Source organism: Aotus nancymaae, unplaced genomic scaffold, assembly GCF_030222135.1.
Source record: "Aotus nancymaae isolate 86718 unplaced genomic scaffold, 86718_ANA_hifiasm-v0.15.2.pri h1tg000019l, whole genome shotgun sequence".
In the NCBI taxonomy this organism is placed as follows: Eukaryota; Metazoa; Chordata; class Mammalia; order Primates; family Aotidae; genus Aotus; species Aotus nancymaae.
Window position 1 is genome coordinate 3275883 of NW_026988431.1, and position 23585 is coordinate 3299467.

Consider the following 23585-nt stretch of genomic DNA (forward strand, 5'->3'; position numbering starts at 1 on the left):
TTATAGTCGGTATTTTTTCGTGTTTGTAATTTTTACAAAAACTATTTCAAATGGAAAAAGACTATTAGTCTAGTTTTACAGGTGAGAGACTTGAGACCCAAAAAGAACATTTCATCTTTGTTGACTATGATTTAGTGGCATGATCATATAATTCCACTACTAGAACATAGTTTAAAGGCAGTCCTTATGTTCTGTGTTTTTGGTTTTTACATACAAGAATCCTAATAAATGCTCTGACAGACATTTCTGTCAGCGTCTTGTTTCCTTAGATTTGATTCCCAGATTGGAAATACTGGGTAAACTGTTGTGAATAAAGACTCGTGAATCACTAGTTTTCGAGGCCAACCATTTTCAGACTTTTTTATACAGACAAAAGCCAAGCCTAGAAGAGATGAGTCAGTATTACATAGAGCACCATGTTCTCAATGTTATTTTGTCTTTTCTCACTCACATTCTGTATCTCATCTATGTTCTTTACTTAGGTGTGATAATTCTCTTTATCCCAACATTCACGTTGACTTTATAGATATTCTATCAATGGCTACAGCTCACTTATTTCCCTCATTCAAGCTATTTTTCATTGTATTTTTTAAGTTTGGGGGTACATAGGCAGGATGTGCAGGTTACCTAGGTAAACATGTGCCATGGTGGTTTGCTGCAGCTATCAACCTATCACCTAGGTATTAAGCCCTGCATTAGCTCTTTTCCCTAATGCTCTTCCCTCATCCTCCCCTGACAGGCTCAAGTGCGTGTCCATGTGTTGTTCAGCTTCCACTTATAAGTGAGAATATGCAGCGTTTGGTTTTCTGGTCCTGCATTAGTTTGCTGATAATCAGCCCACTTCTTTTTACCATGGTACTCATTATCAGCACCCCCCTTCCCTCTATGCTGGCCTAAGATTACATTGATCTTCCTTGATCTTAACACACACACATTTTCCTCTGAGCCAGCTATTTAAGTATCTGTTAGATCCCCCATTTAAAATGAGTGTAAGAACCACATGCTCAGATCTATCCAACCTGCTTCGTTTGGCTTTTCACACCGGGTTAAAGTCTGATGCTAACATGTGACATCTCATCAAAAAGATGCATCTTTTTACTCGGGCCAAGGAAATTACATTAGGTTTGGAGTGTTTATCCATAGCTCTGCCTATACCTTGACTATTACCTATATCTTTCTTATATCCAAACCCTGTCTCTGAATCAGTTTTGTCATAATCAGTCATGTTCATGACATTTTTACGTTGTAGATTATAAATATTGTGACTTTTAATTTTAGGTACCTAGTAGATGAAATCAAGAAAAGAGAAGGATTCAAGTTACTGATGGAAGTAAGTGATTGCATAACTGCTTGTGATTTTGTCAGTTAACGGTGATGAAGGTGGTAATTTGTTATATTTCATTGGTTTTTGTATTGTAGACTTATAAACAAGTCATTAGCTTAATTCATAGAATCCATTATGTTAATTTACTCTATTAGCAAGTACTTTTCCTTTGTCAAATTCAGAGAATATACTTGCCTTTAAGTATTGAAAATTAAAATGCTCAATTACCAAGGATAATATTGAATAAATTATGACCTCTATCTTGATATATAAATTGCATAGTGATTGTACTGCAAATATTCATCTGTGATGTAGTGGTTGCCTGCATGTGAAAGTCAATTAAGTGAATGTAATTCTCTTGAAAAAAATTATGTAAAATACAAGCTATAGAGGCAAAGAGACAGGAAATAAATGTATTTGTGTGAAAAATTCAAAAACATGCTTTTTTCAACTCTTAATTTTGGAAGTGACCGAAGTGAAGATATTCCAAATGAAGCATCAAATTTCTTCCAACGAAATGAAGTGTCAGAAGGGCTTTATAAGCTTTCAAATGTTGTAGGACTGAAGCAATTCCTTTCTAAAGCGTTTGGGCAAAAGAAATCACAGATCTAGGTCTAAGTCGTAACTTGTAAAATAGAGCCTAAAACAGCAGATAAAACAGCATCAACTCTTATAATGTTCCTATGCAAATGAAAGGGAGTAACAAATTTGGTGATATGTTAGGAGTCCATTCAGAAGACAAGAACTGCATGGTAATTTAAAGTGGGAAAGGGTAATAAAGAATTATTAACAAGGGATTGAAGTAATGCAGGATTGCCTCAGAGGAGAGAATGAAAACCCTAAAAATACACAGCAGCAGCAGATAGAGAGCAGCCACCACTCCCGGAACTGAAATAGAACGCCCAAGGAAGAAGCCCTCCCTTCCCAGGGCTGAGGTCTAGACCTCTTCAGGGTATAACCTTGGCTCATAGAATAGCAGAAAAGCATACCGAGGTGTCGCATTGGCGGTACTCACTAGAAATCTAGTCTGGAGTGCTGAGCTGAGGGAAGCCAACCACAGGGGCATGCCGCAACTCGGAAATCGCTGCAAGCTAGCCAGAAGGAGGGCCAGAGAAGTCATCCAACACAAGGTGCCTAGCTAGCATCTCTCTATGAAACTATCGGAGGGGAATATGCCAGGAAAAGCCATTTATGGGACCTCCACTTGCTGCCTGTCAACTGTGATGTCACCTGAAAGGTGTGCTGGGAGAAGCTGCTGGGGTTGGCAGGTGGGGGTCTGCTCATGTTTCACCAGTGCTGCTGAAGATGGTAGGAAACCCATGAGGTGGGCATACCACACCAGAAAGACGTTTCCTCCTCCACTGTCCCTCTAGCACCCTCCGCTGACAAAGTCTAAGACTGGACCAGATGCCAAGGGAGAAATATCGGCAGAGTCCACCTGCATTATTTTAGGAGACCCAAAAAGGGTAGATTTGTAGCTGAGAGGCAATAAATTGATAATCAACATAACAATCTAGTAACAGACAATTACTATATTTTTCTTCTACTCTCTAGTCAGGTAGTTACTTTATTTGAAGTGTTCACATTAAATGGTCAAAGAATTTGCAAGTTCAGTACAGTCTATCCTAGAGAAATCAATTAGGTTGGTGCAAAAGTAATTGCAGTTTTTGCCATTACTTTCAAATAAATCAAACCCAAGTATAACTTGTGTAGATTTTTAAGGATCATCTTATAAATGTTTGCGAAAACTGAGTTGAATTACAGTATTTTTAACCACTCGAAGATTTGTAGCTCTTTTCTTGTCAATTCCGATAAGAATGTTAATTTCAGAGATAAAAGGATAAGATCAAGAACTTATCTCGTTGAACTGGAAATGTTTCTAGGCATTCGCTTATGATTTAAAAAGCACTAAAATCACAACTGTATCACCAGTTTTAAGAGAAGATAGGTCTTTCCTCTTTATGAAATACTTCGAAACTGTTTACTGGAGCCTAATTCTGACGGTTGAGAACTGTTATAACATTGGGTTATTACAAACTGTTTACAGCAGAAAATGAGTATCGGTTCAAATACCATCAGTGTGAAGCGTCAAATGAGGAAGGCGGGTATGAGTTTGTCCTGAATACAATTCTATGTCTAATTTGTCAACTTCCAACATAATGTCCCAAATCTCCTAGTCCCCAAGTACAAGCCTTTTGGTCATAGCACTTCGTGTTTTTGTCCAGTGAAGACAAAGACTTGTCTGTGTGACAAAGGCTGGGCTAAAGCCTGTTAGAATGCGATCCCATGTTTAAGCAAATCATGTATGATAGAAAAACAGATTGGCAGGCAAGATGACTGGGTTATGGTCTCTTAGTATAGGTGAGTTCCTCATACAACATATACTTCCCACTTCAGAATCACTTGATATACTTCATAAAATGCCAATTTTTTCACCTCTAGGATGGATTTAATCAGACACTGGATGTTCTGAACACAAACTCAATCTACATTTTGAATAGGTCTCCTAGCTAATTCACTTTTACTGATATTTGAGAGCCAAGAGTCAAGGTGACGCTCTTCCGGAAGCAGTGTTGGCTAGGGTCATAGCATTGGGTAGTGAAACCCAGCATGTCACGCTGCTATCAAGTCACAGGTAATCAGGGCTTTTGCAATCATCAGGTATAGGGACCAATTTTGGCTGCCTCAAGAAGTAATTATTGGAAGCCTATGTTGCTATAGCAAATAACTTAAGGATCAGTGTTGGATAGAAGATCCAGGCCTCTGAGCATATGTGTAAGCAGGCACTGATTGATGATCAGAGCTGGGTTGAGTCCGCTTCAGACTTTACTGTTTTCCTGATCTTTGCACATTTTTTTGTCAAGATGTAAGAAACCTCTAGGTGCACACTATGGAGAAAAGTTTTCAATAGGATGTTATCAGAAGTAGGGCAGAAGGAATTGTTACTCCCAGATTCTGATTTGTCAAAGTCTTACACACATGGTAACAAACAAGCTAAGAGTTTTAGAAGTATTTAATTGCATTCTAAGATAAACCTTAGGATAACACAAGTATTAAAATTTGTCTAATTCTAGCCTGAATACGCCAACGTTTGCTTTTGGTACATTCCACCGAGCCTCAGAGAGATGGAAGAAGGACCCGAGTTCTGGGCAAAACTTAATTTGGTAAGTAAACGCATTTTTCTTTTTGATGAATTTGATTTAATGCACATCAGCTGTTGATCCTGTAAATAATTCTGGGCTTGCTAGGCCTTATCTAGAGAAGTGTCTTCTAGTTCTTTAAAAAGTAATGACAGGCCAAACAGTTGTAGACATTGTTTACGTTTAACAAGTTAACATGGTTGACACACACACTTAAAACAATTTTGTTTGTAAGATTATAGAATTTGTAACGAGTTCTGGCTTATGGTGCACTTCAGGAATTGCCATGTGATCAAAGTTGAAGTTGTGCGATGACTATTCATTTCAACTCTGCTACCGCATCTGTAACCGTTATATCACTTTACTTGAAAATGTTAAAAGTCTAAATCCGATACCCTTTGTGAGCGTGAGACCTTCTGTCTTCGCTACAAAAGGCCTATTGTCTTACACCTAGGGAGATTACATGAAAGAAAAATGCTAGCAATGGGTTTGCAGCTGATCAACAAGATGTGCTTGAAAGTGTCTTCACAGACAGCTGTTGGGACTGATACAGGGCGAGGAGAGTCCCCAGGCTCCGGGGACTGTTCGCGTCTCATCTACACCTCACATAGCATGGCCCTGCCAGTTATAATCTTGCCTCTAACCCAGATTTCCAAGAACTATGGAGTCTCATAAGTAACACTACTTGATCCCACTTTCCGGCTGTACGAACCTAATGCATATTGACAATGAATCCATGGGAGTTCTGCTGGGGATTATGTGGCCATGACATGTGGAGTGCAAGTTCTCATGGCTTGGCACCATCAAAATCAGCTAATTCCCTACCCCTTGAGTGGTTATGACCCTGGTTAGTAAAAGCTCTGACTTGCAAACCCATCCCCCCTCCCTTCAGGGGGAAAACTAAGCAATTTTTGTGTTCCATAGCCTTTCTACTTGCAGTTTAAAAGATAAAAAGAACACCTCCCTATTCAGGAAAGCCACAAACATTTGCTGAGGGTCCACTGTACTATGCTGCGCTGGAAATAAACATCCCAAGGACATACCTTTGCCCTTGAGAAGCTCAGTGTTCCCAGAGACAAGTAAAGAGACAGTCACAAGGTAACCAGTAAGTGCCTGAAAGATTAACTGGTGAAAACAGGAAGGGTTATCTACCCCAGTGTGAGATACTAGAGCTGAGTTTTGAACAATAAGCAGATGTCATGGACAGTTGTAAAGAAGTGGATTCCAGGAAGAATCACAGCATAAGGACTCAGGCTCAAGAGATAAGTGATGTGAAGACCAGAGGGGTAAAATGCAGTGATTGGAGGTAAGATAAGAGCAACAGGCAGAGGGAGGCCGAGGAAGCCTTGTCTTCCGTAGCAAAGAGCTTGGGATTTTTGCCTCAGCCTCATTAGAAGGAAGAGGACAGAGCATAGCCTTTAAGTCATGGTCACCGATTGCCTCACTTGGCAGCATGTCCTTTTAGCTTCAGGCCATTTTCTGTTTACTCATGGCTCAAACCTTCTAACCTGTAACGTAATAAATGACCTACGCAGAAGTATTCTACCTATCAAACCTTATCAGGTAGCAAAGACAGGGAAGACAGACGGATGGTGTTACCTGTACCCTTACCCATTTCAGACAGCATAGACCTTGGGATTTGTCTATTTTGGTCACATGCAAAATAGCAAAGTGCTTAAGAAAGCATTTCAGATGTTAAAGTAACCTATAAAAAGAAACAGGAACCGGACAATGAGAATTTAGTGAAGTTTAGAGGAACATTTTTCAATTTGATGGAATGTGGCTTTTTTGGTGGGGTAGAGAGAAATCACAACATATGGTCACCATTTTTCCTCACTAAGCTAGAAATTGGTTAAGAATGTGATATTTGTGTTTTACGCAGTACTGTTGCACTGACGGGTATTAGAAGAACTAGATAGACTGGGGACTTTTTACTCGTTTACGTTCTAGTTTTAGAAAATGGATGTATCAGCTAATCTCAGATAATGCAGAGTAGTTTTTGAGAGTTTTGCTCCGTCATCCAGGCTGGAGAGCAATGGCAAGATCTCAGCTCACTGCAACCTCTGCCTCCCGGGTTCAAGCCATTCTCTCACCTCAGCCTCCCGAGTAGCTAGGATTACAGGCACCCACCATCATGCCTGGCTAGTTTCTTGTATTTTTGTAGAGACAGGGTTTTGGGTTTTACCATGTTGACCAGGCTGGTCTTGAACTCCTGACCTCAGGTGATCAGCCCACCTCGGCCTCCCAAAGTGCTGGGATTACAGGTGTGAGCCACCACGCCTGGCCCATAATGCACATCTTAATTGGGAATTAAACATGAGTTGGGACATTCTCTTATCCCCAATATTTGCCAACATGGATTATCTCACGGCAAATATCCATGACTCTCCATCCCTTAGTTTTGGAAATGTTTTCTCCATTTACAATCATGGTTTCTCCCTGCCTAATCTAACACACAACTTGTTATAGTTGCCACTGAATAGAAAAAATGTTGCAGACAAATCATTGATCCTGAGTTTAATTTTCTACGCTTCTCTTTGTGCAAGTTGGGATGTGTGCATGAATTTGGCAAGGGGGAAGGGAAACATCTCTAGATGTTATGTGGTTTTATGCTTACTGTAGAATGAGAATGCAAGTATATGATTTACAACCTGTAGCGTACTTAAAGCACACTTGAAATTTATTTCAGGCTTTATCTTGGATCGAGAATCACAAATCAAATAAGGCTTTGCCCCTCTGATTCAGACTGTCAGGTTGAGCTGACAGATTTCAGAACCATTGGTGTAATAAATCTTCCCTTTGGCAGAAGGAGAGAGGGATTATTTGGTAATGAAACTGGAGAGTTGGAGGGTATAAGCGTATTGCGTGCAAGTATGTGCACATGTGAGACTGAGAACACAATCACTCTATGGCCTAACAATACAATGACAACCGATACTGTGTCACCTAGTTCCAATGACTTCTTTTAAGATGCCCTCCATAAAATGCTCTTCCTCTGTTATATCTTAGCTCAGGTCTTCGTTACTTCCCTACCTATATTGTATTTCTCTTTCCCTCCTGCAATCTCCTTTTCCAGTTTTTTTACTGTCAGCCCTTCTTTACCTCCATCTCTGCTTCATCATGTCACTCTTCTGCTGGAAGTCTGACTTGCTTCCTGTCCTAGTCCCATACAGCAGCAGTACTGAACCCTGTCAATAATCACTATTTACAGCAAATATATTTGAGAATAATGTACTCTCTTCTAAAATGAAACCAATGGAATAAATGACCTCCCTATAGTTTAAAAGGCAACATAAGACCTTCTATACAATATGAAAGAGAAATGAGTTTAAGATTTCAATATGTAAGTGCTTGAGCATGACAGTATTGGAAGACACAAGGAAGTGAGATTCTTGCATATACTCTTGGAAACAGTGAATGTAAGCCATTTACGAATGTAGACTATTTTAAGTGATGTTGGTGATGAAAATGGCACCAGTGTGGTGTTAATGATACGCTCTTCAAATGAACTTCATAAACTGAGGAAACCACTTTTCCCTTGCTTTACATAGAAAGCTATTAAGAATGGTCACAATATTTGGCATTGGTATGTAAAACAGACTCTGGGCTTGAATAATTATAATCAGGCTTTTACTTGATGCATTTCCACTAGGACATTTGAAAGTTGTGTAAAACATGGGCCGGTTCAATGTCACTCAGATTGCTGTACACAGTGCAGGGCAGCTGACCCCTCTGGTCTCCACCTACTGCTAAACACCAGTAGCAACCCTCTCAAACTCATGAAAAATCAAAAGCATGTGCCCACATTTCCAAGACATTCTCTAGGAATGTAGTACCATTCCCTTGAGAACCACTGTCCCACAGCATAAAAACCAATCCTACCATATCTTACAAATCCAATCTTGCCTCTTGGGCATCCAAAGCCCTCCTCGTCTGATCCTAAGGCACTTTTCAAACTCAATCCATATGACTTCCTGTACGGAGGCCCCTGGTACTAAGTTGGGCCTGAGAAGTTAGGAAACACGTTGGAAACTGGGTAATGGATACCTTCCACTAATCAAATTGACAAATCACTGTAGTGTTTAATGTTTATGCCCACTGGTGGCGAGTGTCAGAAGACTCTGGTAAACTGCTAATGGGTACGTAAGTTTTGTACCATTTTTATGAAGACCAACTTTATAAATCAAGTATCTTCATTCTTTCAATTTTTCTAAAATTTAAGTTATAAAAATATGAGAGGAGGGCCGGGCGCGGTGGCTCAAGCCTGTAATCCCAGCACTTTGGGAGGCTGAGGTGGGTGGATCATGAGGTCAAGAGATCGAGACCACCTTGGTCAACATGGTGAAACCCCGTCTCTACTAAAAATACAAAAATTAGCTGGGCATGGTGGCGCATGCCTGTAATCCCAGCTACTCAGGAGGCCGAGGCAGGAGAATTGCCTGAACCCAGGAGGTGGAGGTTGCGGTGAGCAGAGATCACGCCATCGCACTCCAGCCTGGTTAACAAGAGCGAAACTAAAAAAAAAAAAAAAGGAAAGCTAAGACATTCATAGGCATTTTAAAACGGCAAATTTTAGAAGAAACAAAATGTTCAACTATAGAGAACTGGTTCAAGTTTAGTGCATAACTTATAAACAAGTTAGTGCACAGACAAGACTGTTCCAAAGTAATTCATATTAAAAAGGGGTTTGTCACTGTAGTATAATGAAGTTTTGTGCTCATATGTACTTAAGTACATAATACTGTGTGTGCTTAAAGCGTGCATAAGAGGTGCCAAAATATTTCTAAAGTTTTTCTTATGTCTCTGCAATTTGAAAATTTTCTATACTCAGTGTATGCTTGTGAAAATATTAAAATACCTTAGTGGAGAATTGATCAATGAAGCTAGAGGTTTCCTTGAGTGCTTTATCTAGACAAAATTATCCAGGTTTCAGCCATGTATACCCAAGGGATTTAACTTGTGTTCCCAAATTAATCATTTATCCCAATGTGGTATGTTTTCACCATTTTAAAATTATCCACATGTATTAACTTTAGAAATATAGCATGTACATTTAACACATGGTTTTTCCAGGATGAGTTTCCAATTTTTAAATATTAAAGTATATTTTAATATTTTCCTGTGGCATTCTTTAGGGATTACACAGTATTCAATTAGTTTGCAAACTATTTTCTCTCATGACGTGTTCCCAGGCACCGTGTCTAATGCCATCCCTTTCCCATCTCTCCCCGCTTGCTGAAATACAGTATCTGTACTGGTTTTAAGTTTAGAGGCATCGCTAGTGGTGGTTCATAGCGATCTTCAATGGGCTTCCTAGATTTCTCTAAGCTTCCGGCATTCTAGTGGAGTTGTACTATGCTTTCTAAAGCAACTTCCTGAAATGTTTGTGTGCTCCTTATGAAGTTACCTCACAGTGACCAGATATTGATGAGGAAGTTGAGGATAGAATGCAAAGATGGGAGATGTTAGACCCAGAGTATGTAATTGAAAATTCCACTTGTTTTGCTCCATACTCAGTATTCTCATGTAGATTTCCTCGTCAATATTTCATAAATTCTACATTATGCCAACAAAATTTACATTCTTAAAATTAACAAGCTGTCTTTGTATTCATGCATGGTTATTTCGACTTTTTCATTTGTTGACCTGCAGATTTGTGACTAATGTTAGTCATTTATAACAAGCTTCTTTTTCAAGAGTAGAGGGGGAATAAATCTTAAAATCTACTTGATGGGTTTGTTTTGTTTGGTAATAAAACTTAGTATTCCAAGTATCTTTAGCAAGAATTTAGTATTCTCCCTGGTAGGCTTCTGATTAACGGCACTTGAAGATGAGACTGCATAAACCGGGTAGGGTGACGTGCTTCCGCGGAAGCCTCACGGGAAAGACATCCGCACAGGCTGCTGCTTTGGATTTTAGGGAGGGTTTCAGTCTCTCCTCCCTGCATTTATCTCCTGAATGTCTTTTTGCGTGTCTAATATCAGGACTCATTTCCAGCCGCTCTAACAGCAATTCTGTGTGTAATGTCTTCTGATCGCTCAGGACTCGGGATATGCATACGCACATGCACACATGTGCACGAGTTCGTAACAGGCGAAAGCTTTAGTGTATTTCAGAATTCTGATTTTCTTTAGTCATTATCTAACAGTATATTCACTCATTTTTTGGTTGTAAATGAAAAGCACCTGTCTTTTAAAGGTGCAGCAGTTTAAAAATGTTCAAGGATGAGGTTTTTAAATCTTGTGCTATAGAATTTATAGTATATCCTTCAAGAATCCCATTTTCTAGTAGGTATCGCTCACTTTCAAACTGTACTTCAAAATTTATGTTCAAGGAGTCTAACATAGAAGTGCTTCTTAAAGAAGGTAGTTCTAAATGTGACCAAGAGGCTCCCCTTATTTGGATACTGACTGGGATATATATTTCCAGAATGCTTAATTTCCTACATTTTGTAGATATCATATGCTCTTCCCCAAACTATTAAAACCTAAAATTTTAAATGTTCTGTCAGGTAGGCATTACAGACAGTTTGTCGTGCATTCTAGCGGTAACCAGTTTTGTTCTTATGTCGTTCTGCAACTCAGGGTCAAGCAGCCACTTAGGTACTTCTGACATAAGTATGGCCGGCTTCAGCAATCGGCTAGAGCAGCTGGAGTGTTCCTTCAGCTGAAGGGCAGGGAAGACTCAGCGCTTTTCTCGCTTTTAAGCTCATCTCTTCTACAGTTAATTGTTTTTCTAACTATACTCCACTGGATTTATAAAATTTCAACAAAATATTCCAATAAAATTCTTGGATGCACATATTCAAGGGGAAGTTCATGGTGAGTTTATTTGTATTTAGTAGTATCTTTCAACACAAACTATTACTTTATGAAAATGTTTAAAGACTAAAAATACAAGTGTTTTATGGATAACGACTCTCCAAAAGCCAGACAAGTACAGATGTCCTCAATTTTTTTTCCCCCGAGTTTAACAGTCTCCCCTCTTGTTTCTGTTGGACTGTTTAAATTTATTGTGGCTCAAGTTCCCAGTTTGGCCTATCTGTTGAAAATTAACAGAATGAAGCTGGCGTTTCTGCAAGCTGAGGCTGAGCTCATGGGCCCGAGGTCAGGATGAGACTGGTTCTCTGAGGAATTTCCATGGGAGTGGACACCCACAGCTCACAACAGTAAACACTTGTTCACTTGTGACCGACTGATCCATTGGGAACTCTGACAGTCACTGAAAATGAGGCTAAGGAACCCAGTTAAAGCTGTTTCCTGAACATTTTTGTACATTAGGTCTATTGTTCTGCACACACGCACAAGGCATGAGTACACGTCTTCTCTGTACCGGAGTGCCACGGGCTTTCTGTATAACATTTCCACATGAGCTGAGCCTATCACTGAAGTCTGTTGCTTTAGTTTCTTGCTTTCGTTGTTCATGTAAAGTCTAACAGAAATCATTCTGAATTTCCAAATATATCAGGGTAAACATCGATGAAAGGCAGCGGCTTAATTAATGCTTATGGGCCACCTACCACCATGTCTGTATGATTTGGTTAACTCAGTTGAGTTGCAAACCGAAATAACGTATTGAAGCTAGACAGGTAGCATAAACGAGAGGAGCCTGGGCATAACACAGTCAGGAGTGATGGGGACTGTGATAAACAAGGATATTGGCCCCAGCTAAAGGGAGCAACCTCTACTCAGCTCCTACTAATGACTGCCATGCAAGTCGGGGTTGCCAGGTCTTTGGTTTTTTAAGTTAGATAATACAGATAAACTGTTTTTAATATCTTCAATATTGGCAAGCGATTTAAAAATGTGTAACATGGATCTGGCTTTCAGGCTTTTAGCTTGCAATTCTTACCTAAATTGAGTCCTTGATTACGTGTCTCACTAGAAGCTGAGACTTTGTCCCTTCATATTTGCTCCTCCATGGCAACGATTCTGGGGTCGGCCCACCATCGACTGAAGGATACTTGAGCTCCGTCATCTACCAGAAGAAAACTGTCTCACACTGTCAGACCTGTCCAATGGATATTTTTAGGTCTATAACCTTGTGGCAAATATGGCAACAATTTAGACATACAGGGGTGTGTGCGCGCGCGCATTTTGTTCTTGCGTTTTCCCCTTTCTCGATTCGAAGAACTAGACGGGGCCTCTGGGCTACATGCCCGAGGTGTGTTAAGATGGCCATTTTCCTAGATTTTCTGATAGCCTAAGCTGGCCCATGATGAGACCATAAAGGAGGCAAAGAGGCAGGCACAGGGGGAAGCAGGAGAAATTTCCCTCAAGCTAGAGGGTGCCAGAGATGGAATTTCTGCAGGTAGAAATCATCCTCAGCTTCCCTGCTTTGCATAACCTCAGGAGGTATCTAAGGTGTGTGTGTTCCAGACATAGGAACTTTTGCCCATATCCTAACGGGTAAGGATGTAGCACTGTCAGTATACCAAGACATGCTGGTTCAGGTCATATTTCACCAGTAATAAGGATGAACACCAATAACCTGAACATAAGCACTGAATAAGATCATTGCCTCTACAGAATCCTTTGGGGCTGTGGGAGCTGTAATGACGACTTTCAACCTGTACTAGTAGGATGGTGGCTTGCAATTGCATTTAGTGTTAGAGAAAATCCAGCATTGTGACATTTCTTGCACACTTGGGTTTATGGAGCAAAATCCATACCCACAACACAACCATTAAGGAAATTGCCCTAGACTATGATGCAGTCTTTATTGTTGCAAAAACGAAGAACGGACCCTGGGCCAAAAAGGGAGGAAAAAAAATTTTTCCATGGGGTCTTTGAAGTTCTTTTGCCAGTGCCCAGCCTGCCCCCTGGTGGCACTTTTGCTCACGTTTCCTTCATAGTTGGAAAATGACACACTAGACGCAGACTGAACAAATGCCGTGAAAATGTTAGAGAATTACAGCATCACAGGTGGCAGGGGCATCCGATTCTGCCAGACCAAGGAAGACTCACCCGAGTCAAATTCTCAGGATCAAATTATTCCTTTCTCTTCACTTCGAATGTGCTTTTCTTCATCTTTACCTCAGAGGAAGTCACGTCCCGTCTCCAAAGCAAACTTTCCCACGTTCCTCCTGAGGCTTCTGCCTGGGAGGTCCTTCTACCTGCAGTCTCTTCTCCCCCCTTTTCTCTCCTCTCCTCAAAATTTCGTTATTTCCTCTAATTACCTTCTTCCCCTCAATTGATAAACTTCTCCAGGCTTCAATGAAAGAATGACAATTTTTCCTTATTTTCCCCCCCTCAAGCTGCTTCAGTCTTTCCTCATCACTTTAGACAACTCCTGAAAATAAAAATCTTCAAATGTCTTGCCTTGTATAAGTAGTGCCTCTCGTCATTTACAAAACAATTCCCATGATGTGGGGCATTTAGATTTCCAGGATTGTGCCATTGTAAACAAACAGTTGAACATTTTTGCTCACATCTACTTTTGCTATTTTTCCAGAAGAATGCTCAAAATGTAATTGCTGACTATGGAAAAAATTCATGTGACTTTGAACCCGATTAGCTTTGTATTTCTAGTTTTTAAGAAGTCTGTGTACATTTACAATGCCAGCAACAAGGAGTGAGTACACAAGATTCGATCTGACAACATTGGGTGAACATTGGGTGTTGTAGGGGGTAGGGGGAACGGAGTTTAGAAAGGTAAAAATCCTATCAAGTTTGTCTTACACATTTATTAACTGTTGGTAGTGTGAACAATTTCTCTTTACTGATTGCTGCAGTGTATTCATTTATTCATATTTTAAGTATGTTGAGATCTGATGTTTCTCTTATACATTTGAATAAGGGTAACATGCTTTGGGTTTTAGAGCTGTCTTTGTAACATGGAATGCCAATATTGCCCTCAGTATGTCCTTTAGTCTTGCCATTTTCATTGTACAGAAGTTTTTTTTACGTATTTAAATCTATCACTTTCCTTCATGATTTATTCCCCTGCTTCAAGGTTGATGTTAATGTTTTATCACAAATCTGATATTCTATTCCATCTCCTGCTGGTTTTACCGTCATTCAATTTTTTGTATTTAAGTCCTAAATCCACGTAGAGGTTATTTTAGTGTACCACGCCCGGTATCAATCTAACCTGATCATTTCCTCAGTATTATCCAGTTATTCTAATTTTTTTAAAGTAATTCTTCCCAACACATTGAGGTACTTATATGTTGTTTTTAAAATTTCAGTCTGCTCTATTGATCTGTTCGTGCCAATAACCAGAGGATTTAGATGACTTTCAGATTCTCACGTCTGCTAAAGGTATCCTCCTGGATCCTTTGTAATATGGAATTCTTTGATAGAAGAGTTCTAAACAGAAATGAATATTTTAAGTTAAAAAATGACATTTCTAAATATTCTTATTGAAGATTAAGTCACCGATTCTGGAGTTAAGTAAATAGTGCCTGCCATTCACTGGCTCCATAACCATGAGCAAGTTACTGAAAAAAAACTTCCCTTTCATTTTGCCATCAATAACACAAGGATATTAAAAACTACCTACATCTTGCAGAATTTTGATGGGGATTGAATGGCATAATGCTTACATACTGTAAAGTGCTTAGAATAGTGCCTGGCAGAGTAAATACTTGATAAAAGTTATTAAACCTGTTACCTCCTATTTGAAGGACTACATGAGCCCCAGATGTCTTGCCCTGGTTTGCTCAACAAAATACCTTAACACTACCACAATAGACTCCGCAAAATCCAACTCATTGTCACTTTCACGTTCCCCCTTGTCCCATAGGAAAGAGTCTATCATCATCCAGGAAATACAGGGATCTGATCTACTCAACCTGCTTACCTTGTCCTCTGCTAATCCCGTTTATGTCCCCTGCAGTGTAGCCAACTGAGCCACCTGGTCCCGTCTTTACTTGGAAAGCCAGCCTACCACTGTCATTAGACATATTGGCTTGGCAGTCAGAAAAACCCAGAACCCAAATACAAGTTCCGGCTTCATCCCTTCTTTGTGGTGTGCCTTTTGGCAAAGTACATTACCACTCCATGCCCATCTCCTCATCCAAAAAAGGAAAATCATGGTCATGATAGATTTTCAGGGCCTAAGTAGGATAGTACATGTAAACCACTTTACATAGTGCTGAAGACAGGATACATGATTCGCAGAGCTCGATGTGAAAAATGTGGGGTCCCTTTTCCAGAAATTACCAAAAATTTCAAGATGGCAACAGTAGAGCATTACCAAGCCCAAGCATGGGGCCCTTGTCAGCTCAGGACCTTGCAACACTGCAGGTTGCTCATCCCGAGGCCAGCCCTGGAGCTTGGGGTTAGAGTGTGACGTTAGTATTCCCATCTCCTTGTATCCTCACTTTGCTTCATCCCTGGTGTGTCTCGCTCCTATAACCTGCCACCTCTTCATTCTTGAAACCTCATGTTCAATTTTCCTCCTGGAAGCCCCAGATATATACTTGTTCTCTCCTCTGAATGGGGCATGATGCAATCTTCTGTAAGCCATTTGTAGCTTTTAAGCAATATCGTTTAACCAGGCAATTTTTATGTCTGTCTGACTCCAACATAAAATTAGAAGATTAGCCCCTCAGCTTTCCCAGGACTTATTTCCTGGCGCCTGAGCATGAGTACCCTTTTTCATATGCTCCGATATTTACTTCGTCTCGGCAGTTGCAATAGTAAAGTAACATTTGACGGGGTTGGAAAAGATTGTCAAGTTAGAAGTGACAGAAACGAGAAATTATTCCATGCACAGGAGAAGATAGCTGAATTTTAGCCCAGGGATAATGCATTGCCGAAATTCCCGTGATATAGTAGCTTGCAGAGGAGATTAAGGTAGGGCGATGTCACACTAGGGTTAGTCATATGCGGTATGAACTTTCCAAGCCTGGCTAGTGCAAAAACTCATGCAGAATAAAAACATGGGGCTCCTTGTGCCAAAATTACCCAGGATTTCAAGATGCCGACAGCAGAGCATTAAACCAAGCATGCCCTTCTGAGGGCAGGGCCTTGTTCAGCTGCACAGGTTGCACATCCACAAGACAAGCCCTGGTACTGAGTGTTTAATGAGGGGCTCGATTGTTCCGATACGTTTTCACAGTGCTGCTACCACATAGATGTGTAATAACTTTTGCTGAATCAGTAAATTAAGGCATGAAATTCGGGTGACATGCTTATGGTTTCCTGGAGATGTTGTGGTTCTTTGTCCATTATCTTACCTGTAGTTCTACAGAATATCTACTCATCCTGAACATGTGATCAAGTTGGTCTGCAATGAACCTAGGATCATCTTTGTATCTGGCTTTTGATATGCAGGAAGATCTGAGAGCCACTTCTTATGAGTGGTGATCTGTGCAGGGAAGTTTCAGGATAAGGACAGCTTAAGGCATTTTAGGGGAGATGAACATTTTGATGGCTCTCCTAGTGTTGCCTTTGAATGACGACCTCTGTCTTGTGTAGATCTAGTAGAGTTAATGTTGTAAGTTGCTATCTAGTTTTGGTTCTGCTGGCCGAATCGGTTTGCAATGAAAAAAATTCAATTTACTGGTGTGACTGCAGATGGCTAAACCTCTAGGGTCAGACTCTTCCTACAATCTGTCCTTGGATTATGCCATTTCTTATGAAAGTGTCCTTTGCAGGATGTTCTAGGAATGGTAGTACCTCACTGCTTTAGGGATAGACAATTCAAATGCTGGCAGTGCCACAGCAGAGCTTGCTTTAGTCCACTGTAATACCACCTGCCTAATTCCAAATGGAGATTGTCAGTACGACCTGGGGTGAGCCGACACTGAAGTATACACTGAGGTAGACTCGAATTCTGTAGCAGGTTATTAGGTACGAATCATGTGTATCATCTGAATTCAGTGTAAGATGATCAGAGATAGAATTCTCACGGGAACTTGCCTGTTTTTATTGAGCATCTATTGTGTGCCACTCGATGCTTGGGACATATGCCTCTTCTTGAGTCATTTAATAAAATGCTCATCAAGGGGCTTAGAAAAATTCTAACAAGGGACTGGGTAGTATGAAAGATACTCAAAGAAAATATAACTACACTGAATGGCTCCACTTCCATTATTACAGAAGAAAACTGATTTTCAATTTATAATGCACTGGTCCTGCAGTTTTACTTATGAGGTATAAGTTGTAAGTGTAATCTACCAAACTTTGCAGTTTCTCGTTCTACACACCATAATCTCAGATGTCTTAGCAATTAGTTTCTACGGTATATCTTCCTACAGTTTGAGTAGGGAAAATGCCTTGCATCTAAAAGTCTTAAGATTTTCTTTGTATCAGTTTGAGCTAAATTTTGAAAATCTTAGGCAATCTGTTTTGTATGAAGTTTAAACATAAGATCACTTCGGTAATTTAAAGATAAACATTAACACATCTATGACATACATTGCATTCTTAAAATTTTCTATATTCTGACCAAGTTATGAAATATTTTAAATCCTGTATTCTCAGATTTGAGGTTTACTAGGAATATCCTGTAAATTGATTTTTGAGACAGTCTGTCACCCAAGCTGGAGTGCAGTGGCTTACTACAATGTCCACCTCCCAGGTTACAGCAATTCTCTGCCTCAGTCTCCCGAGTAGCTGGGAATACAGGTGCCCACCACCACGGCCAGCTAATTTTTGTATTTTTAATAGAGATGGGGTTTCACCATCTTGGCCAGGCTGGTCTTGAATTCCTGACCTCATGATCCAGCCAACTTCAGCCTCCCTAATATTTGTTATAAAAAAGCAAATCAACGGAATGAATTTTGTATTAGCAAGAGTATTTGTGAAGTCATTTTCCAAGTATAATCAAAGATTTTCTCAAACTTCACATTTCGTTGAGTTTTCTGGTCAAAAGCTGACTAAGGATTATGTATAGCTATATATATCTCTCTGGATGTAGACATGGATTAAAGATATGGTCCTAAAGACCGATTTCACATTGCATGCCTGAATCAAAACATCACATACCCATTATATACACCTACTATGTGCCCACAAATTAAAATTTAAGGTTTATAAGAATGTTAAGTTTCTAATTTGACTTTGAAGACCAATTTGAAATATGAGTTCAGAAATGCTTTGTGTATTTTTTCCTACTGTGAAAATTTAGAAAAATCACATGAAAACTATAGTCCTCTAAAGGACTTTATATTGAATTACCAGGTAGAAAAGAAAGCTTTTTAAAGCATGTCCTCACTTCTCTTATCTAGATTACTGCCACAAACCATCTCAACATAATTCACTTAATCCTAGCATTGCCTATAACCCCAGGCTTGTCTTTACTGTTAGAGGCCTTTAAACAGCCTTTGACTCCTTTGATTCCTGTTGAAAAATGCTAAGTGTATGATTGCTGAGAAATTGGGTGTATGATAAAATGTATTGTTTGCCAAGAACAGTGGCAAGGAAAACCTAGCCCCCACCCCCAATCCAAGTGGAAAAATACTTGGGGCATTCTAAAGTAGCAAAACAATATATGATCACATGCCGATTAAAACAATTATTTAAGCACGGAGATATACGACCCTGCCCCCATGGCTCCCTCGTGGAGAACACTTTCCAGAGTTAATGGTAAGCAGGCACCAGCTGCCTAGTTTATCTTGGTTTTATGAGAACACTGAACACCTGTTTAATAATCACCTGTTCAGAGAATACGTGGGTCTGTTCAAGGCCCTCAGCCTGAAATGCCGTCAGCCCGAGGCTCTCAGCTCAGAAGGCTGCTGGCCACCCCCTCCACCATAGTCCCACTTTGTTCTATCTGGGGGTCTGTTTAATGCCTTCAGCGATGCCTGGGTGGGGGTCTTTATGGCCAAGCTGGTCTTGGTAGGTTTCACTAAAGACTTTCACTGCTTCCTTCTCTAACACTTTCTAAGCAGGACAGTCAAAGTCATTTAGTGGTGTGGACTTTTCCGCCTAAATTCAAACCTCTCACCTGCCCAGGTCACATTGCAAAGATCTGTGCTCAAGGTCTCAGCTCTTCTGTGCCTTAGTTCCAGACACTCCTTATTGGACTTACGCCTCCCACAGCCCCAGATATTACATACATATAATACAAATACACATGCCTATAAGCTTCATGTTATGTATCCTGTGAAAGGCAGAATTTATATGTTGTACTGTTTCAGGATTGCAGTTAATGTTGACCATAGGTTTGAATCTAATTGGTAGAGGTGCTGGGTAGAAGGGATGCTCTATTGTGATTATAGTGTAGAAAAAGTGATCCGGATTTACTTACTGGTCTAACATTACTTTCTGTCCACTTCCCTCACACACAAATGGATACCTCAAAATCTTATTTCATTTTTTGTAATCACTATGGGCAGCTGAAGATTGATAGTTTCAATTGGATAAAGTTTGGTTTAGACTCAGACCTTCTAGGCAAAGAACAAAGGTCAGCTTCAGAGCCAGAGAACAAGCTTAGCCAATAACTAATTGCACTGAACTTTGCTACTGCAGGAGCTAAACTATACCATGCAGTGAAAATAAACATCTCTCCCCCAGGTTCTGCAGTTAATTGAATGTGAAAATGTGTATGTGCCACCGACACTGGGTGCCTGGAAGACTTGGCTACTTTTGTCAATAAACCCCACATATATTTGGTCAAGTTACTCATGCCTAGAATTTACCAAATATTCTGAGTCAATTTTAACAGCTTGGTGAGGAGCTCTGATAGGCTCCGTCTTCATAGAAGTTCAGAATTCTCATTGCTGTCCATGATAGAACATCGCTCAATAACGTATAATAGGATAGACATATAGCCCGATTTAGGGGAAAGCTGAAATTTTAAGTAAATAAAGCGTACAAGATTTATATCCAGGGTCTCTCCAGAGATTAAATGCCTATATGAAACCCGATAGCGTTATATTTTTGAATGAAAATCTAGATGCAAAAATGTGGGTTGTGTTCTGCATGGTAACTTTTAATCTTTGTTTTGCCAGTCTGGGTCAATGTTTTTATTACATTGATTTTTGAATAGACCAGTACAGGACATCATCCTTTAATTTTAGCAACTGAAGCAGGAATAGCAGGTTTCCCTATGTCCTCTCCCTTCTACCAATGACCACCTGAAATCAGTATATGAGGATGCACATTCTGCCCATCACCCTGCCTGCCCCCAACTGAAGAAAAACATGGAGTCCTGAAATCAACCAATTGAGGATCATGTCACAACCAAAATCACTTCGCTTTACAAAAATGATTTCAAATGGTATTCCTTTAACTTACAAGCTCCACTAATATAACTCCTTTGGAATGTTAGAGCACTTAAGATATGTGGTCATTATTAAATATGGAGTCTGGTATGGCGAGAGGCAGGTAACTGTGTATAGACGGCCTGGAAGATGAAAAGGAAACAAGTTTCAAGGAAACCTTGCGGATGTGGCTTCGAGAGTTAGATAAGATGTTAGGAGGAATGCCAGCTAGAGTCTGAACCTGGCAGCTATGAATTAAAAGTTCAGGGCTGGACCGAGAATTCAGGAGTTTTCTATAGGGAGTGATACAGGTGCCTGAAAATGCTACTTAGAAGGAAGCTTAATGAAGAGAAGCGAAATTTTTGGGTACTATCTTTTGATAAGGCACAAAGATGTAAAGTCAGCAAGTAACCGGGGCAGGAGTAATGTGTATTGCTGTGGAAATGGAGCCTCGAGGAAGATGGTTGAGCAGGAAGGTGTCCTAGGCAAAGTATGAAACTTCACGCCAGGGTGTGCCTCCTTCCTGGTTTTGAGAAAATTTTCAGAAACATGACTTATTGGCACAATGCTGTGAAGCAATCAAAAACTTTAGTGATATTAAGCAGTAAGCTTTATCTCACTCATGCATCTGCAGGTAAGAGGAATTAGGTAGCTAATTTAGGTTGCACTTGGCTGGGGGTGGCTCTGCTCCATCAATCTCATCCTCTTTCCTTGAACTGGACTCAGGCATGTTCTTATGACAGTGACAGAGGCAGAGCACCAGAGCCCAGCTGCTTAAGAGCTGCCTTCGAGTCTGTTACATTGTATCTGCCGACATCAGCTTGGCCAAAGTGAATCGCGTAACTGAGCCCAACATTAAGAAGTATTGCAGACTCTACTCCACTGCAGTGCAGTGTTAGCCATATCCAGCTGTAGGCACAAATCCGGTGTCAGCGGAGCAGGGAAATACTTCTACGGAAGCGAAGGGTACGTACTAGTATTTCTGAAGAATCTGATCTACCACAAATAAAGATCACTTAATACTAGCAGTTTAGGCATAATTTAGCCATGTACAGAATGTGGAATAAAACCTAGTGACAATTCAAAATTAGGCTTAAGCTTACTACAGTGTTACTGTGGGAACCAGTTTTTCAATTCAGCAAATACTTTGTGCCAAGCACCATGGGAAATATCAAAAGGGAAAATGACATAGCATCTTCCAAGCTTTCAACTTGAAGAGATACATGTGTCTAAGAGTTACTGTAATAGAACGTCCAGTGTAACAATTATGAGCAGGAACAAGTACTGGAGATACAGAAAGGACAAGAGCTCCTCTTAGCCATTATTTAGAAATCAAGTACATGGAGTAGAATGTACTAATTTTGGAAGAAAGATCGAGAATTTAGTGTTTACATAATCCCTGGGACAGCTAAAAAGATGTCCAAGTTCTACCCCAGAACTGGGCTGCCCGGGGAGCTGCTCCTTCTGCTCCAAGCTGCAGAGGCTTGAATTGTGAATTTGCCTCAGCTGCCTCTAAATCCAACCACCTCCATGATCTGCACTGGAAAAAGTGGATTTTTATCATGACTCCTCCCACTTAACTCGTTTGAAATTGTGGCTTATGTGTTGGTACATCTGGCTAACTTTAAATTACATCAGACTCACTTGCAAGGGAGTTTTGGAAATGTGTAAGCCTCTGCAATATAGGAAGGGACTTTAGGAGATTGAATGTTCCATCAATCCCCTGTATCTTTCACTGGAAGTTTAGGGAAGACTATGAAAAGGATGACACTTGTACCAGCTTTTACGAAGTGCTGCCTAAATTTTCCCGAATCAAAATTTCAGAATTCCGTTGATGAAAATTGTGAATATAAAAAGACTTGCCTTATGGAAATACAATGGCATCCTTTTGAATGTGGTCACCATGAAAACCTTTATCTCAGTAATAAGCCAACAATAGTTTACTCTTCTTCCACCAAGTCATATTCCTCGAAGGCCGCATTTGTTTGAGCATTTACCATGTTATCTTACACTGTGCTAAACCCATTACATAATCTTAGTCCTCACACTCTTTGAAGTAGATTATGTTCGTTTGTCGGTCAGTTACTGGCAGGGCCAATCTGATCCTAAAGTTCTCAAGCGCAATCACCGGGGTTCTTGCCGAGGAGAGAGGAACACACATGAAGGGCGACACAAAGCAAAATGTAGGAAATGGAGATCTGACAGAAGAGCTAGAGGGAGGCTACTAATAGCAGCCCAGAGAAAACTCATTAGCCAAGGAGGGGCTCCTTCAGAAAGTGGAGTGCTCCACCAAGCAATCTGTTCACTAGGAGTAAATACCTGGTTCATGCAACTATGTGACTGCCTTAGCACTTGGCAGATAGTGTTGTACGAAGAATGTCAGGTAAAGCCAAGGCAAGACATTGAGATGGTTGGAGAGTAGTTCTTTAGCATCATCCAGACTCGATTTTGCTCTTGGCTGTGCAAGTAACTGAAAGCTATGAAACTTTTGGGGCAAGTTACTCCCATCTTGTGAAGTTTCATCTGTAAAATTGGTTTAATACCTAACTCATGGAATTGAGAAAAATTTGAGATAATGAACACCATGGTACTCAGCACATAGTAACGTGCTCAGCAAGTGTTACCTACATTTATTAGTACCGGATACCTGACCCGTCGTTAAGCTCACATTCAATTTTTGCTGAACTGATAATCTGAGCTGCTTTGCTACTGGTGTATTCTGGTAGAAGAGGGAAGACTTGAGATCCAGAAGACACACTAAAAAACTTTAAACAGGGGTGGGGCTATGTTTGTAGGAGTTGTAGAACTCCTTTAAATTCTTTGGTGAATCTGATCTAATCACAAAAACTATCGAGTGGAATTTTAGAGGTCTGTTTTTATTCATTCTGTGGGAGGGGTTATGCCCTGGGAAATACGAGGCAACCTTACAGAACTCCACTAATCCACAGGCCTGTAATTATCATTA

The 23585-nt window shown here is 40.2% G+C and overlaps 1 protein-coding gene across 1 annotated transcript in view; it reads left to right on the plus strand.

The window, feature by feature from the left end:
• Positions 1 to 23585, plus strand: part of GADL1 (glutamate decarboxylase like 1) — a 149354-nt gene that overhangs the window by 101666 nt on the left and 24103 nt on the right. Inside the window, exons 13-14 of the mRNA XM_021666446.2 lie at positions 1279 to 1330; positions 4399 to 4488. Of these exons, the coding sequence (XP_021522121.1) occupies positions 1279 to 1330; positions 4399 to 4488 (142 nt within the window). The remainder of the gene's footprint in view (positions 1 to 1278; positions 1331 to 4398; positions 4489 to 23585) is intronic.